At 46.3% G+C, this 18,088-nt stretch overlaps 1 protein-coding gene across 5 annotated transcripts in view; it reads left to right on the top strand.

Annotated features, from left to right (window-relative positions):
* The window catches only part of LOC122188565 (glycerophosphodiester phosphodiesterase domain-containing protein 5), a 166,137-nt gene that overhangs the window by 115,852 nt on the left and 32,197 nt on the right, over positions 1 to 18,088 (top strand). For all 5 annotated transcript variants that reach the window (XM_042886971.1, XM_042886967.1, XM_042886968.1 and 2 more), the window contains 4 exons: positions 9,111 to 9,214; positions 14,057 to 14,150; positions 15,108 to 15,167; positions 17,563 to 17,661. In XM_042886971.1, coding sequence (XP_042742905.1) covers positions 9,111 to 9,214; positions 14,057 to 14,150; positions 15,108 to 15,167; positions 17,563 to 17,661 — 357 coding nt within the window. The remainder of the gene's footprint in view (positions 1 to 9,110; positions 9,215 to 14,056; positions 14,151 to 15,107; positions 15,168 to 17,562; positions 17,662 to 18,088) is intronic.

The raw sequence follows: 18,088 nt of genomic DNA, 5'->3' as shown, positions 1-18,088 counted from the left end.
GCTGATAAATGTCTGCAGGAAATTGATTCTTGAAAATGTCAGAAAACAGTGTAGTGAAGACTCAGTTATAAACTCTTCATTGTATCTGGGAGTGAATTTAAATGACCTGAAAACACACTTGAGTAATGGTGGCGCTCCAATTTGAGGTCAACTCTTGTGTTTACTCTTAAGGTAAAGAGCAATTACTTACAACTGTATGGCCTTGATCCTTCATCCAGACCCATTCACTTGCTCAAAGTAGGTACAGCCCTGGGCCAGTGGATATACAGGGACATCAGTAAGGTGTGCACTGCTGGAAGATAAAAGGCCTTTCTGGTTTGCAAGTTTGAGGACCTGGTTTTCTAGGATGTCTCTGTGAACACTATTCAAAGCCTCCAGAGGGAAAATGAATAATGCCTTGTGGTTGCATGGTGCTGGGGTTTGCATAGCTTGCCTCTTCTGAAAGCCTGCCACTTAAACTTCAGGTGTTCTGCCCTGCAGTGAAGGCCTGAGTCTAAAAGCAGTTGTTGGAAAAGTGGAGTTGGATGGCTAACATAGGGGCTGGGAAGAGTGGCGGGGAAAAAGACCTCACAGCAGCCCAAAGAAAGTCAGTGGGCATCAATCTGTGTGGAGTTCTGCAGGCACTAATGTAACTTTTCAAGTCTCTGCACATTCTAGTGGTTTTTTTTAACGTGTTTTTGTCAATGCTGGGAAACCCCAGTTGCTCCTGGGCAGTGTCATTAGAATAGCAAGCAGATCTGATCAGAGTGCTTTAAATCAATCAAGAAGTCTAAAATAGCTGTTGGCTAGAGATCCAAGTGCGGGCAGATCAGAACGGATGTAGGATGATTTTCTATGGTTGTGGATGTGACCTAAGATGTGTAGAAAACCAAAGCTGACCAAACGTTGATCAGGGGTTGACTTTGTACGCAGATAATGAGGCTAAGATCTGTCCCTGTCCCTGTCTCCCCCAGACTTCCATTTTCCCCCATTAACTTTTCCATATCACCCAATCTGCAGATGGATTGTTCCATCAGCATGGCTGGACAGGCAGAATTCAAGAAAAATGTACAGGTTGGTTTCCTCATTTGTGTTCAGATCCATCTGCTGTTGTTCTGCATCCGCTTTGCCCAAGGAGGCTGTGGATGCCCCATCCCTGCAGGCATTCAAGGCCAGGCTGGATGTGGCTCTGGGCAGCCTGGGCTGCTGGTTGGCAACCTGCACAAAGCAGGGGGTTGGAGCTGGATGAGCGCTGTGCTCCTTTGCAACCCAGGCCATTCTGTCACTCTAAGATTCACCTGTGCACATTCTAACTTAATGCACTGCCAGATTTGGGGACAATCCAGGACTTGGAACTGGGTGGGATCTGTCATGAGGGCAGAAAGTGGTGAGTTCCCAGAGGCACTGTGACTTGAACAAGAGCCTTCTACATGTTGGATGATTGGCATTTCTCGGAGGCCATCAGTCCCTCCAGTTGCTCCTTTGTTTCCCACTGGGAAGCACAAGCTGTGCTGGGAGATGCTCCAGGTCCTGGCTCAGATGGTGGCATTTTTGCTGGAGAGAGCAGGCAGAGCTGAGGCTGATCAGCACCCCTTGTGCACAGAGTTACCATGTAAATCCCCTACAGTCATAGGGTCTGGAGGTGAAACATGTTTCTGCTCTGTGGGAGAGACCTGTGGGTTGGATGGTGGGGAGGTGTTGTTGTTGTCTAGCTGTAGGTGGGGTGAAAGTAGGAGGATGCTTTAAACACCCAACAAAGGGGGCCAGCTTCCTCCAGAGCAAATTTAGAGCATTTAATTGAAACTCTTGCTTGGGGAAAACCTCTGGTTGACTGTACATGGAGACAGCTATAACCTCACATAGGCGTAAATAGTAATTTTTGTCTGGGGTTGTTACATCTAAATACACTCACTGCTTTCTCTGTGCGGTCTGAATTCCTTCCACATTTTTCAGTGGCTGGTTGTATTTGTTAGAAATAGGCTAAATGTTGTCTGGTCACAGAAACCCCCAACTGGAGCGCAGATGCTATCAGCGCATGAAATGGCAAAAACGATTCTGTCCTCTGAGGTTTTTTTGGTACAGGTTCCTATGCACTCTGTTTATTATAACTTAATACTCACATGGAGAGGTGAGGGATATTTTTATGGCTCTGGATTGCACTGAATTTTCAAAACACAGCACCACGGAGCGCTCGGTTTTTGGATTCAGAAAGCCAACCATTTTAAGGAGCAGGTTGAAAAACAAGTGTTTATCAGGAGGAAGGTGATCTCTGAGCAGCTCTGGCAGAATAACCCTCAGTTCTGCTCGAAGGAGCAATGAGACAAGGAAGGCGCCAGCTCTGCCAATAGCATTTAATGATGAGTGATTTCCTGGTGCGGCGTGAAATCTAAATTAACAGCAGAGAGGAATGTAGAATTGAAAGGAAACTCAATTTATCCACTTTCCTGAAATAATGAATCTAGCAATAAAAGATGTTGGTTCAAAGCCAGGGCACAGGGAGGAGAGTGGTGGTTTTTCTACTGATTTCAGCGGGTTTGTCTAATCCTTTTGCTGCCCTTCAGCCTCCTGCCTCTTTGGTTGGTAGTGGATGCTCCCCATCATCCTCCCTTTGCTTTCTAGCAAGGACTGGGCCCCTCGTGGCAATCTATGACAAAGGGCTTTTCTTGCTCTGTTAAGGTGTTTGGCTTTGCTTTGTAAATGTTAGTGATGATCTTCCTTAGTTCAAGGCCCTCCAGGTGGAGTCTGTTGGGAATCAATAGCTACTTTGTTTTTTTTTTTTGCGTTCACATTTTGTTGTTTGAGCCCTGCTTTGAGGAGCCGTCTTTTTTCTATATTGACTTTTATTGGAAGACCAAAGCACCTGCAGAGCCGACTCACTTCTGCTGGAATGCGGAAGTTGTTCAGGACAAGGAGAAATAGTTTGGAGTTGAAGGAGGGCAGCTGGAGGTTGGATGTCAGGGGGAAGTTGTTTAGAGAGAGAGTGGTGAGGTGCTGGAACAGCTGCCCAGAGAGGCTGTGATGCCCCGTCCATCCCTGGAGGTGTTGGAGGCCAGGTTGGATGGGGCCCTGGGCAGCCTGGGCTGCTGTGAGATGGGGAGGTTGGTGGCCCTGCATTGGTGGGGGGTTGGAGCTTCGTGATCCTTGAGCTCCCTTCCAAGCCATTCTATGATTCTGTGATTCTATGATTCTTGCCTTGCTTTCAGCCCCATTTCCCTCAGCTAAGGGTTTTCGTGGTGTATGGTACCGCACTTGGTGCAACCATTGGACTCAACAACGTGTGGTTTTGTGGCTGATCTTTTCCTCTGATTGGTCTCAGCAATGCCTTGGTGTAAAGTTGTTAATGTTTTTCTGGCTCAAAGCCTTTTAGAGAAAACGCATTTTAATCAGGGAGAAAAAGGAAAAGGAATCTTTTTTTGTTGTCCATTGTTGCTTCCAGGCACCCACAACCTCACCCCTACATCATGGGGCAAAGTCCCAGAGCCATCACAGCAATGACATCCAGCTGCCTTCCCCAGAAGGCTTCTAGGGACATACATGCAAATGGAAAGGACCCAACTTCACCCACGCTGACTGACAGAGGGCTGTTTGCTATGAGCTGTCCGTTGGAGGAATGGAGCCCTTAATCCATCTGGCATCAGCGTTTCCTCTCACCTGCTCCCAGTTCAAAGCCTGCTTCTCTCATTCCAGTCCATTTTGAAACCACGCTGATCCTGTTTGCCAGAGAGGAAGCTGGAGGCAGTGGGTTTGCTGTTGCAGTTCTGTCCTGATGCCAGGGGGTGTGGGCACATCTCAAGGACATGAAGTCATGCTGCTTGCATGGGATGGAGCTGACAGAGGTTTCTGGCAATCGCTGCGGGCTCAGTGTTGGCTGCAGGGACTCCAAATACTTCAGTGAAGCAAAGTGTTTATGCTCGACTTCATCCATAAGCTGCCAGTAAATCAGCTGGCTGCAGGCTGGGCTTCTGTTGGCTTTGGCAGAACAGACCTTATGTTAGTAGCGTACTTACCCTTCTGAAAATGCAATGTCTTCTTGCAGCTGAATGCAAAGGAAGGGAGCAGCTTAGCTCTGTTTGAGCATTGCACAGCATTTTGGTGAGTTTCAGGAATGCGTTGGGAGTCAGTGTACAGATTAATGCAGTCTCACAACGTTATTTTGCTCTGTGTCCCAGACACAGATGTAATTCCTTTTCAACCTTGGAAAACGATGATCCACTTTCAGATGGATTTAGTTTACCTAAAAAAAATATGGTTTTATACTCAAAGAAGAGGGAAACACGTCAATGAACTTCCCTTCTGATCACCCCCAGCCATCTTGACTTTAGGATTTTACGTTTTCCTCCTCTGAGACCAAATCACACCCTGCTCAGATCACGATGTTGTGTTGATCTGGGCACTGCAGTGGCCCATTTGGTGATGGAGGGGCTCGATAAGCATTCCTCAAGTAAATTATCAAATGGACACTGTTCTTTCATATTCAGAGAATAGCTGTGCAAGACAAATGGGCATCAGCTGTGCACACGGCTAGTTTTGGTGAAGGATTTATTTCTGGCTGTAGCCAGGACATGTCCTCTAAAGGAATTATATTAATGAAAAAAGGCAAAATAAATAGAAATAGTAAAATAGTAAATGTATTAATTTAACGAGTTTGTTTGATTTAAAAATGGTATCGCAGTGAGGAATGAACTCAGCGATCCCCAGGGCCCGTTCCAACTTGAGATGTTCTGTGGTTCTGTGATGTCTTCCAGGATGAGTGCAATCAGACTGCAAAAGTTAATGGGTTCTAGCATAGCAGGCTTGAGTAAATAGGAGAGGTAGGTGGGACTCTGTGTGCAGATGAATTTCATGTAGCCTCCTACAGATCTTGTAGGAAATACAAATAATCTTCCTCAGCCCGTCTGCTTCCCTGCTCCCCTGGTGCCGGGTGGTAAATAATGCTGCAAGCTCTGTATGCACTGGGGTGATGCAGCAAAAGAGGTTGGGTTGCTTACCCAAAACTAATCCCCACATTGGAGAAACTACCCATGCTGCCTGACGTGATGTTCAGTGCTGTTTCCAACTGTTTTATCAAAACTCATAGCCCAGGAACAGGTGAAGCGCACAAGCCAGCTTCAAAAGTGATTCACAACTTGGGGTAATTCCCTTTAATTTGTTTTGCTTTGCCATCACGCTCGCTTTGGAGCTTTCAAATCCCAATCTGCCATTTCAAATGAGGCTCTCCATCCTTGGGGCTGTGGCCACGTTGCTGGGTGTGCCTGGTGAAGGCTTACCCCAGGTATCTGTTGGCTTTTTTTAGCTTGACTGAGCTCATGGTACATCCGGCCTCTTTGCTAGGGGAAAGCAGTGACTCTTCATTTATGGCTTCTCTTTAATAATAAATGTTGGTGTAATTAAACTAATTCTGTTTTGTGCCATTCCACAAGACACCGTGGCCACATCAACACTAGCAAGAGGTGTGGTCCTGAGCTCCACTGCCCACAACCCAAGCCTTTTGGTGATGAGGTCACTTAGGGCTTGCTGTAGTCTCATCCTGTGAGCCAAGTGTGTGTTTGTGGTTAAGGAGCACCGACTTCACTCATGGAGCATCTTCTGCTTCCCCCCCTTCTGCACCATGAACCAGAGCACAGAGAACAGGATCAGAGGGTGAGCTGTTTCCCAAATGCATCCTGGTAGGGGTGCAGTTGCTGATGCAAATGTGGTTTAGGTTCTCCTGTGGGACAATCTTGAATGCTGTGTGAGGTGAGTGTGGTTAAGCTCAGCAATAGACAACCAGCAAGCACACTTATTTTATCCCAGAGGGGAAAGAGAGTAACCTAAAGGGACAGAGAGAGGAGGAAGACAGGTGTTCTATAAGAACTGCCAAAAATGTCAGTGCTTTTGTCATCTCATGGTGCTGAAAATGTGGACTTCTTTTTTTTTTTTTCAAGCACCTTTCAACATTCTAGTGGTTCTGCTTGAACTTCTGTAAGCAAGTTGGCACCGTTTCCTCCACCTCCTTATGGCCGTGATTGAGTGATCGTGAAGACATGATCCTGAGCCCTTTATTTTTGGCAGTAGAGGTTAGAGGCTGTTGCACGTTGCAGATTTCACCCTACTGTAAAGCATGTGGGAGCTTGTGAAGTAGAGACTCACAAAGCTCTTGGGATGAGGGTCTGTTGGATGGAGGTTGTGCAAAACCCAGACTGTATCTAATACACTGTGCGTGCAGATTGGACTTGCTCTGCTTCAGCTGCCATCGAATTATCTCAGTGGTGCTGGGGAAATGTTCCTTGTTCTCCTGAAAGCTTCTGCTTTTTAACTCACTGGAGTATTCCAACTTGTGAAGCATCTGTTGAGTCACAAAATCAGCCAGGTGTGTGCATCTGGAGAAGTACACCGTGGGGCAGATCGGGGGTCTCAACACAAGCTGTGCTACTTGTGTGTGAATGCATAGATAAAAAAAATCATCCATTCCAAAATGTTTTCCTTGTCTCGTTTATCAAATCCAGTGCATAAGTATTGACCAAAATTATCCTATGAATTAATTTTTTGCAAGTAATGTTGGTCCAAAATCAAGGATTACTTCCTAACCTTCACTCATATTTTTGTCAAAATGTGTAGTAGCTTGTAGAACAATCACACTTTTAGTAGGTATTTTTCCATGACTGTAGTCTTGGCAACGTTTTTAGAGTCCTGTGATTGATTTTTCAGCACTTGAGATGCATTAAAACTCACTTGCCACGTGAAGCCTGTCTGGGTAACTGATTCAGCCACATGGGTGATAAGTACAAGGAGATGCTGGACCAGGATGGGGAGGAAAATGCAGCAGCAAACAATAGAGAAATTGAGAAAAAACAATCTACTGAAAGGGTAAGGAACCTCTCCCTGGAGAGTTCCAGTGGGATGGAGTGGAGATGTGAACGGGTTTTTATTTGGGTGTTTACAGAACCCAAAAGTTGCATGGGTGAATTTTAATCCCAAACTTCTCAAGTTTGGCTCAGCTGGGCCAAGGCAGTTGCCTATAGAGGTGGTTCATACACTGCAGCCTCACTGCTGCTTTTTGGGCCAGGGAGGGTAAGTTGTAGTCGTGGACACCTGGGCTGACACAAGCACTGAGGCTGCCACCGAAAGTGGGGTGTTTGGTATGGAAATCCTCATTCCAGTTTCTGTAATTTTCCTTTAGGAGCCCACCTGTGCTTGTAAATACAGACGTGTGTGTGGACTGGGGAGTGTATGGACTCTAAGCTCATGGCAGAGCAATTTGGCCATGTGGATTGGATTGTTCCTAGTGGCTGTGCTGTTGAAGTACCTACACTTCTCCTTCTAAACCTCTTTGTCCCATTTATTTCTGGGATGCAAAGCCTCTGGTTGGAGTTAGGCACCCTGTAGCACTGAGATTTGGTAGAAGTTGGGTACTGAACTTGAGCTGAGTTGAGTTTGAACCATAATTCTGGCCAGTAATGATGAAATCAGAAAACACTGTTTGTTTGTTTGTTTGTTTGTTTTATTGGCACAACAAAAAATTACGTAATTTCAATCCTTTATTGCTTCCTTTGTTTGGCACTTTTTATAAGATGGAGCATACAAGGAAGAGCAGCATCAAATGCCGATATCCAGGGTGATGGGAGACGAAACAGCATGGCCAAGTAAATAGTTTCAGCCTTTAAGATGAAAAGAGAAGGCACAGAAGAACAGAGTTGCTTATGTATCACCAAACACTTAGTCTTTTAGACTTGGTTACTCTTTTGCATGCTTTTGCATAATTAAAAACCCATGTGACAATTCAGTAGAGAAAAGGGCATTTTCAAAAGAGATTAATGGTGTGCTTAGAACTTGGAAGGAAATGATAGTAGTAGTGTTGCTCATAGACTTCACTTTATGTCCCTTCTTGCTCATTGTGGGAAGGGAAGATTCATTTGAATACTTTCCATACCTAATTTATTTCAGTGTTTTGTTCTGAACAAAATGAAGCAGAAACATGGGTTATTTAATGCCTGTGAAATAAAACCAGCAAGGGAAACATGGAAATGGTGTTGGTTAGGGACAGTTTTCTTGCAAAGGTTCTCTCCATGGATGTCCTTATGGTTTAGGATTCGACCCATGCCTTTGGAGTGGAAGCACTGAAAAGCTTTTGGGAGGATTATTTTTACTGTTTTGGGAGGTGGTGGTGATCACTGCTTGAAACATTTCTCTAAACTGAACACTGATGCAAATGTCTTTCATCTGGTGTGGCTGTGGTCTCTTCTGCTGTGTTACTTGCTGAAGACTTACATATGTGGTGGTGGTGGGAAGAAGTACTGTGGTTGGGTGGTTTGGCTCTACAGGATCTGCAGAAGTGGCATGGGGGAAGGAGAGGAGAGGTTCATACGTGGCTGTTCTATGATTCTGTGATTCACCAACCTGCTGTGAAGAGTCCTTGCCATGCAGTGATTGCTGTCATTTATGCTGTACTGGCAGAGCGAGATGTTGAGTTGCAGCTCTCACATGTGGATGGAAAAGTTGATTAAACAATTGCCTCATATGCCAAAAGCACCCAACCTCAACCGAGCAAAAATAGAGCTCTGTGCCCAGAAAATCCCTTGTTCCACCTGCCCCAAGGGCTGTCCCAACACTACGCAAGATGTATCTATGTGGTGAGTGACAGTTCGGCCCAGAGCTGGTGACAAGAGTTGCCTTAAGTTTTGTCAGGGGAAGCACACGTTGGATATTAGGAACAATTCGTTCTCTGAAAGAGTGTTCTGGTCTTGGCACAGGCTGCCCACGGAGTGGGAAGGTCATCATCCCTGGAGGTGGACCTGAACTGTGGAGATGGTCAGTGGGCATGGTGGCAGTGGGTTGGGGTTGGGCTTGGGGATCTTGGAGTGCTTTTCCAGCCTCCATGATTCTGTGATCTCCCACCTACCTGCATTTCTGTTGAGATGAGTGTGAAGAGTGTGATCTGACCTGACCCAAAGCTTTCAGGGCTGTTGTATCAAGCATCTGACCCGCAACGTTTGTAACCTAGAAGTGACCCAAAAGCTTCTTGCAGCCAGGTTCACATTGATGTGACTAAAATCTCACCCTCAGAGATGTCTGCTTTCTCCATCCAACCTCTAGAAAAGATGTGAGACATGACGATGCAATAGTATTAATGTGATTTCTCTTCCTGTCTGCAGTGGGAGCGCCTCTGGTTCCTGATCCTCACCTCATCCTTCTTCCTGACTCTTGTCTGGTTTTACTTCTGGTGGGAAGTTCACAATGACTACAATGAAATCAACTGGTGAGTAGTAGCAAATCTGCCCATTGTGCACCTCTAAGAGCTGCTTCAAACCAGGTTGGATGCATTTAGGTCCTTCTGATGGACTCTTTAATGACAGTCAATGGGGAGCGAGGCTGAGAGCTCCTCCTGCCCGTCTGCATTGATGGTAGTAACACACCTCCCATCTCCATTTGTCTGCTGTGACAGAGCTTGGGGCAGGTGTTCTGCCTTGTAAACAGCTTGTGCAAACAAAGCAGAGCTGAAGTTGTCTAGAAGCCTTTTGTTTCTGTTGGTTTGTTTCTGTGGTCGGCTGTTTTCAGAAGCACTGAGCAATCTGGCTGAAACTTTCTGCAAAGTCCAAATAAAAAAGCATTCAGCCTGGAGCAGAAAAGGGTGTGGGAAATGGTGCAATGTTAGAAGAAGCTGTAAACAAGCTTTCCACTGGGATGTGCTGGGCAGTTTGGGGTACTGCCAGCTCCCCCCAGTGCTGCAAGTCATCCTCCCTTCTACCATCCCAGCAGCATCCTAAAACATTTATACAGTACCTTGGGCTCTGCTTTAACCAAACTGCTTTGACAACATCTTCTTGTCAAACATAATATTTCAACAGCATTTTAAAAACTTCTTATTTTATTTATTTCTTACGTAAACTGCCTGCTTGGGAGGCTGTGTGATGGAGAGTGTTTACTGACTTAATGTTGTGAGCTGTCTCCTCCCAGCAGAGTGTGCTTTTCTTGTTCGACTCAGACTCACACTCAACTGAAACTCATCACTGCCACTCTTGCTGTTTAGAGCAGAAGCATAAAGGAAATGCTTGATTCTTTCTTCATTTTTCAGGCTATTTTGATGTCTCTTTCAGTTTACACCTTCAGAACAGGATCTGAATACTCCTGGTCTGCTAAAGACAAATCTGTCTTAGCCCAAAGTTGGGAAAGAGCTGTAAAATCATGCAGGAAAAGAAATATTAAAAAAAGCCCTGGGAACACTGTGAATACTCATTTGCAGCTGTGGTGCTGCAGGGATCTTTTTGTTTTTTGTTTTGTTTGCATTTTAGGAGGAAGTTTTTGAGCCAGAGGGTGGTGAGGCAGTGGCACAGGTTGCCCAAGGAGGCTGTGGATGCCCCATCCATCCCTGCAGGCATTCGAGGCCAGGCTGGATGTGGCTCTGGGCAGCCTGGGCTGCTGGTTGGCAACCTGCACACAGCAGGGGTTGTAGCTGGAAGAGCATTGAGCTCCTTTGCAACCCAGGCCATTCTATCTTTCTATGATTTCCCTTTTTCATCTCTACATTTAGTTGCATTTTACTTTAGATGTGTGCAATGTCAAAGCTCCGTACTGTAATGAAAAGCTCCGTCTTGCTCTTAGTGGGGGCTGTGTTTTGTAAACCTGGCTGCATTTCCTCTGGAGAAGGGCTACAAATGTGAGTCTCTGTAGAAATGTATTTTGTTTTCTTCCTTCATTCTGGAGAAGACTCATCTGATTCATAACTACCATGGAAACAGCACTTGATGTGCAAATAACTGCTTTAAAATGAAGTCCAGAAGGTCACTTTGAAGAAGCATCAGAGCAAAATCCTGTGTGTACAGAAGCTGTGCTAAGGAAGTTGTTAGCGGTGCCATGAGCAAAGAATTCAGAGAAACCCTCTTTTCTTCTTCTTCTTCTTCTTCTTCTTCTTTCTTCTTCTTCTTTTTGGAATCCTTGAGCAGAACATGGACATGGGCCAGGAGGTCATGGCAGCCAAGTGCTGCTCCAGGTCTTGTATTTCTGCTGTGCCTGTGTGAGCAGGACTGCTCATCCACCTTCCCTGCAGGCATTCAAGGCCAGGCTGGATGTGGCTCTGGGCAGCCTGGGCTGCTGGTTGGTGACGCTGCACATAGCAGGGGCTTGGAACTGAATGAGCATTGTGGCCCTTTTCAACACAGGCCATTTTATCATTCCATGATTCTATAGCCATTTTGTACTTTCTGTACCAGCACAAAGGTTGTTAACCCAAATGCAAGCCAACACCGTAATGTTGTGGGGTTTTTTTCTTCCCAGAAATCCACTGGGAAATGTTTTAATTCAGATGAGACCTGAAGTTGCAAGAAGGGTTCTGGCATCTGACTGCCTCTCTTCTGGTGTAGTGGGATCTGGGTGCTTTGGGACCCAGATCTTGGGGGAGATCTCTGCTTGTTTTGATGTAAACAGGATTGGACATATGGTGGCCATAGACAGCGTTGGCACAGGAGATGGGTCTGTGGGCCTTGCAAGCACATTGCCTGCTGTAGCAAGAGATTTTGGTTCCAGAACAAACTTACAAAAGCATCCGATAAGAGGAATTTTTTTTAAAGCATCTTTTACTCCTCCTGGCTGCCCAGGGAAGTGGGGGGTGGCACAGAAGGAAGTGTGCACGTGCTGTGGTTGTGTTATCAGCAGTGCACAGGGAGAATTTTCAAAAGCCTTTGCAGCCAGAAATGGTGTTGGTGATACCAGCTTCCATCTGGGAGGCTGGGATGGAGAAGAGGAGATATCTTTGTTTAGGAGGATGTTGCTCCCTTGGGCTGTATTTCCTTCTGCATTTCTGGACAGTCTTTTAGGCTGGAGGAGGAACTTGACTGGGTTGATCTCGTGTCCTGCCGTGGCTTTGCTGTAAAGTGCTTTAATGACTTTCTAGTCCACCTCCATGATTTTTTTACTGGGAAGTGTATTGCTATTTAAATGCAAATTTGACATTTGAGACCCACTGGCAGACACAGGGGACTGTCTCTTACTGTGCTGCCACTGTGAATAATGGACTGCTTCACCTGGCGCTCCTGTTCATAAAGCTCTTGTTGCACTGTGGCTCCATGAAAGCAAAGCAGGGAGCCAGGCTGCTGAGCTGAAGCTGCCCTCTGGAATATAGAGCTGGGAAACCTGATGAGTGTGATACGTGTGAGTGATGACCTAGACACATACTTGTCCAACTCATCAGTTTTAGGCTTTTGTTGCCCTCTTTTTTATGTTTTAACAAATATATATATAAAATAAAAGTTTTGTTGTTCATACACATTAACTATATTTTGTATGTGATTCATAATGATCCCTCTTTGGTTCCTTTTGACATGGTTAGTGGGCACAGCAGAGAGGGATGGTTGGACTAGGTGATCCTAGAGGTCTTTTCCAGCCTTAATCAGTCTATGATTCTCTTCATTCAGTGCAGCCCAGCCAAGCCAACAGGTTGGACACCCATGGTAGAAGAACTAGAGAAGTTGGCTTGGGGATAAATGCTTTGGATATACATCTGATGTGTCCACATCTCCCCCTGGAGAGGAGGAGGCTGACAGGGAGCTCACCCAGGGCTGGGAGTCCCTGCAGGGAGATGGGAGAGAACAGAGCTCAGCACCAGTGCTGGTGGGGCTTGGAGACCTGAGCACAGCCTGGAGCCCAGGAGGCCTCCTAGGACCTCAGGCAGCACTTCTGTGCTGTGTGGTATCACTGGGACCAGAGTGGGGCTGGGGGCTGCTCCCTGGGGAGCTCCTGAAGCTTCCTGGATGTGGTGCTGGGCACCCTGTTCTGGGCATCTCTGCTGGAGCTGCATTGGCCCTGAGGGACCCAGAAGTCCTTTCCAACCTTAACTACTCTGATGTCATCTGTATCTCAGTACTCTTCCAACTTTGCTTCAGTCCCTGCTCTGATCCTCCAGAGCATCAGGATGCTTCAGGTTGGATACTGGGGAAAATTTATTTTATTTTAATTCACTCCCAAAGATTGATCAGGCACTGGAATGGGCTGCCCAGGAAGGTGGTGGAGTCACTGTCCTGGGAGCTGTTCAAGAAACGTTTAGATGTTGTACTGAGGGGAAATATTGGTGGTAAGTGGATTGTTGAGCCAACCTTGATGAGCCTATGATTGCTGCTGCTTCTTGCCAAGGTTGGATCACAGAGGCATTGAACGGCCCATCTCTTACAGTTCCAAGGTGTGTGGCAGGACTGGAACAAGGGAATTCACTATGTCAGGAAGTCTACAGGCATCCTTCAGGCTGAGCAAACAGACCCTTTGGTTGGGTGAAGAAGATCAGAAGGATGCAGTTTCTCAAATCAGACCCCTTTTGGGAAACCCTGAGGCCAATTTCTGTCTCCACTCTTGCAGGAATCGTAGAATCACAAAATATCCTGAGTTGGAAGGAATCCATAAGGATCACCAAGTCAAACCCCCGGCCCCACAGAGCCCCCAAACCCAATATTGTATCAGTTTCCCAGTGTGAGCTCTGGCAGCTCAGGGCCATGCCCACTGCCCTGGGAGCTCTGCCATGCCCACTGCCCAATGGGGCAGAACCTTTTCCTGGTATCCAACCTGAACCTCCCCTGTCACATCTGCATGTGTTTCCTTTGGGTTAAATTGGGCATTCTTTCCGCACCACTGGAATAAGAGACACAAATTTTTTCCATCATCTTGTCCCTTGCAAATGAGTTTGCACATTGAGTACACAACACAGTTATGCACAGCAACGTTTGTTTTCTTCCCCTGTCCTTGATGTGATCCCTGTATTGAATTTATTACTCTGTGAACACATGGGACAACTTAGGCAACTCTTCTCTTGTTCGTAGGGAATATTCTTCTGAAAACTCAAGCCCTCCTCATGTCAAATTGGTGGTTTTTCTTTCCCAAAGTAATGCTGTTGCTGTGTTTGACATAATTGTCTGATTCCTCTTTGCAGAGTTAATTTCCCATGAGGGATCAAAGCACAGACGCGGGGTTTTGTTTCAGAGTGGTTTGTGCTTTTTGGTGCCTATCTCTCATCTGTACAGTGGAAGCAGAAAGGCCCATTTTCTAAAGTTCTGTCTCACCGTGCTGAAGTTGCTATGGTGTTGAATTCCTTAATCTCTATTTCATACTCAACTTTCAGGTTTTTATATAACCGAATGGGATATTGGAGTGACTGGTCTATTCCAATACTTGTAACAACTGCTGCTGGCTTTACGTACATTACAGTGTTATTGGTGAGTATAACAGAAATGTCATTTGCCCAAGGTTTGTGCATTATTTTCTTTTTAAAGGGCATGAATTTCTCACTCTTCCCATAACCTGAGCAATTTTCCTTTCAGAAGTGATTTTTTTTTCTCTTTCTCTTTCATGGCTTTAAGCAGCCTGAAATAAATAGAAAGTGAAAAACGTGTGGTCCTCAGCCTCAGATGATGCAGTGCAAATATGAACACCCTGATGCTGGAGATGCATTTGGCTTAAGGAGAAAAACAATTCTTGCTTCCTTTAGTATGACAAAGGCCAACTTTGGTGTGTCAATGAAACCCAAGAGCAAGTTTTTTCCCCTAGTGTGATGAGGTTCCATGTTTAATGGGGTGCCCATGCAGGCAGCAAGCCAGTATCTTGCCCACAGAATCATTTGAGCTGGAAGTTGGAAAGGTCATCTAGTCTAGCTTCCCTGCAGTGAAGCCATATATGGTTCCCAGGAACTGTGCACCTATGGACCACACTCTCCAACTCTCTGCCTCTTGGAGGGCAAAGTCTCTTCTTCCACATTCCTGGCTTTCAAGTGGATCAAGGGGAAATGGTTTGAAGTTGAGAGAGGGCAGCTGGAGGTTGGATGTCAGGGGGAAGTTGTTTAGAGAGAGAGTGGTGAGGTGCTGGAACAGCTGCCCAGAGAGGCTGTGATGCCCCGTCCATCCCTGGAGGTGTTGGAGGCCAGGTTGGATGGGGCCCTGGGCAGCCTGGGCTGCTGTGAAATGGGGAGGTTGGTGGCCCTGCCTGCAGCAGAGGAGTTAGAGCTTCATGGTCCTTGAGGTTCCTTCCAACCCAGGCCATTCTGTGATTCTCTGACCATCCCCATTCTGATGAGATGCTCTTTTTGGTTTTCTTGGGGCTGGTGGTGTATTCCTGTATGTGCAAACACTTAAAGGTCATGATGTGCCATTGTTTGACTCTTGTTTTCTTCTTTCCAGATACTAGCACTATGTCACATAGCTGTGGGACAGCAAATGAACCTACACTGGCTTCACAAGGTAAACAGCTCTTTTCAGCTTGGAAGGAAGCAGGGGTTTTAATTAAACATGAGGTGAGGGAGTGGATGCTGCATGGGATGCTCACTGTCCTGGAGCTTGGGGGAAGAGCATAGACTTTACACGTTGGTGGTGCTTGAGCTCTCATCTCATAGGATTGAGCAAATTAGCAGTAATTGCAATCAAAGCCTGGGAACAAAGACTTCGCTCTGTGCTTGGTGAACTGCTTCAGGGTCCCTGCTGACAGAGGATGAACATCTGGAGTGAAAATCTCTGTTTCGTGAGGGCAACCTGACTTTGGTCTCAGCTCAGTGTGGTGCTCTGTTATGAACCTCTCTCACATTGCTCTGTGCTGAGCCCAGCCCTGTGGGAGAGGCTGAGCAGATGTGAAGCTGTTTGGGATGTGGTTGAAGTCAGTGTTGGGGGAGAAGCCCTGGGAGAATGTGTGCACCCCCAGCTTTACACTGACACTGTAGAGGCTGGGGTTTGCTCAAGTCCCAAGAGGCCTTGATTTGCACATAAAGCAGCTTGAGTAAGATTTCTGTGAAATACAAGAGAAGATGCAGACCTGATGTTTGGAGTACAGAAGGGGAGAGGAAGGGTAGCAGAGACAGTGACAAAGCAAATGGCTTGGCAGCACTGTACTTTAACTGGCAATTTGCTAATAGGTAATGAAGGGACCAGTCCTGTGCGTGCCAATGCGCCTCCTGAAGGCAGAGCACAGACCTCCCCTCCCCCTCAGTTTCCTTTTCTAGAAGTGATAGAATTGGTTCTTCCTCAAGGTGAGAAGATGCAACGTAAAGAGGGGGAGGAGGCCGTCTGACTGCTGCTGGAAAATAAGTTGTTGGTCCTTGAGTCTAACATATGTTTCTTCACTGGGGGAGATGGTATTTTCAGATGCGCTCCAGGTGGTTGGTGGGTTTGGATGAGTAAGTCCTGAAGAGGAATGTGTTGGAGATCAGTCAGTTCTCCTTGCCTACAGAAACCCACCCTGCCTCCCTTCTTCCAAGAAAAGCCCACCGCCACTCAGACACATTGCTCTGTCTCTCTCTGCCCTTCCCCACATCTCCTTTCTAGGAAGGGGGAGATAAGAGGCTGAAATAAGTTAATTGTGCTCTCTGCAACCATCCTGAGTTACCTTCAAGTATGGATTAAAGCACATGAAAAGACTGATATGGGCAAACAGCACTGTTTCTTTCAGCTTTCTCATTGAAATGGTGCTGCTTGTTCCTATGGAGAGCTGGGGGTGACTAAACTAGAGGACGAATCCTGTCCTTATGTGTAGATGTTGGGAATGTGGAGTTTTTTGTTTGTCTGAGATATTAAGAAAATGTGAAGTCAGTCTAGAGAGGTCCAAGGCATCCTAGATGACTAATTAATAGCTAAGTATCAGCTTGTCTCCTGGATTGATTTCAGGTGCAGACAGTACATAAAATCAAGACAGCAGCAGCATCCTTTGAATCCAGCAGGCATGCAGCACAGCAGAGGCTGAGATAGCAGACAGAGAGGCGGAGGATGACAAACTGTTTTTTGATAGACAGCCCACATGTAGTCTGTCAGATCTTTAAACTGAAGTTATTTCTATGGCAGGTTTTGATGGTTTGAACTTTTTACCTTGGAAGTGGAGGTGACACTTCCTTTTTGACTGCTCCACTCAAGCTTCTGAGTGCTTCCACTTGGAGATGGGGAGTGGGCTGGGGAAGGTGGCTGATGGACTGGGTCTCATCCTGCTCAGCCAATGTGTCACCTAGAGCCCCTTCTCATGCTACAGTACCTGTTTTCACTGCTCTGTGAACACGGTTTGAATGCTGGCCGTGCAGCTGTTCCATTTCAAACCCAAGTGCAGTCATATCTATGGACAAAGCTGTGCTGACCCATCTCAGAGATGACTGCTTAGCAACGGGGATACATATACATTCACCCTCTACTGGAGGGCAATTTCACCATCTGTTGGGTTTATCTGTGGTTTTTACCTAAAGGGAAGTGATGGAGAGGCAGGGTGGGTGAAGCTCACCATCCTACCACAATGCATTGCAGAAGGGCCACGAGATTCTGGGATCGTTGCTTGAAGCTGCATGGCAGAACTCAATCTCTATTCAACTATTTGTTGGCAGGGCAAATCACCTGATCCTTCCACACAGTTGACCTCTGTGTGAAGAAAGTGGGACTTGAGCCATCTGTGAGATGTGTCCTACTGAGCCCTGTGCTGTATCCCAGGTGGTGGGGAAGTGGAGATTATGCTGGGACAGCACACAAACCCAACCTCTCTCCTTCTGAGTCCTAAGGCTGGTTGTTTTAGACCACTTATTACATACACAAGTTTTTTTTTTCTCTCCATTTCCCAATCTGTAGAGACTGTTATAACAACAATACAAAGGTTCCACTCTGTTCACTGCAGATTGGCCTGATGACGACCTTGATAACCACCGTGGTGACAATGTCATCGATAGCACAGCTCTGGGACGACGAATGGGAGATGGTATTTATCTCACTGCAGGTAAGTTCTCTATGGGCCTGCTTCCCTATGTGGGTGAAGAAGCAGTCATTCTGCTTCCATATCTTGGGCTCTTTCCTTTGAACTCAGCGCCTATGAAAGGCTTGAGAGGTTCTACTGTTGACTACTGCTGAATATTTGGTAATACACAAATCTGGGGAGAAAAAAATAGCATTCATGCAAGTGACTAATATTTCTCAGAAGTGCTTCCGTTTTCCCTGCTTTCTGAAGATATAAGCAGACACTGGAGGACAGAAGCATGACTCAGAGGAACTGTCTCAAACTTTCTCTCCTGGTGTTGCATCATGGTGATGTCCAGTCCAGTGTGCTCAACTGGACTACAGGAAGAGTCTCAGTGGCACCAAGAGCCTTGCCTAAAATTGCATGGTATCTAAGGAGGCCTTTATCAAATATGTGTTACTGGAAGGGG

The sequence above is a fragment of the Lagopus leucura genome, unplaced genomic scaffold, assembly GCF_019238085.1.
Source record: "Lagopus leucura isolate 7727_CA_CO unplaced genomic scaffold, USGS_WTPT01 Super-Scaffold_100067, whole genome shotgun sequence".
Classification (NCBI taxonomy): Eukaryota; Metazoa; Chordata; class Aves; order Galliformes; family Phasianidae; genus Lagopus; species Lagopus leucura.
This window is presented reverse-complemented; position numbering and strand designations above follow the sequence as displayed.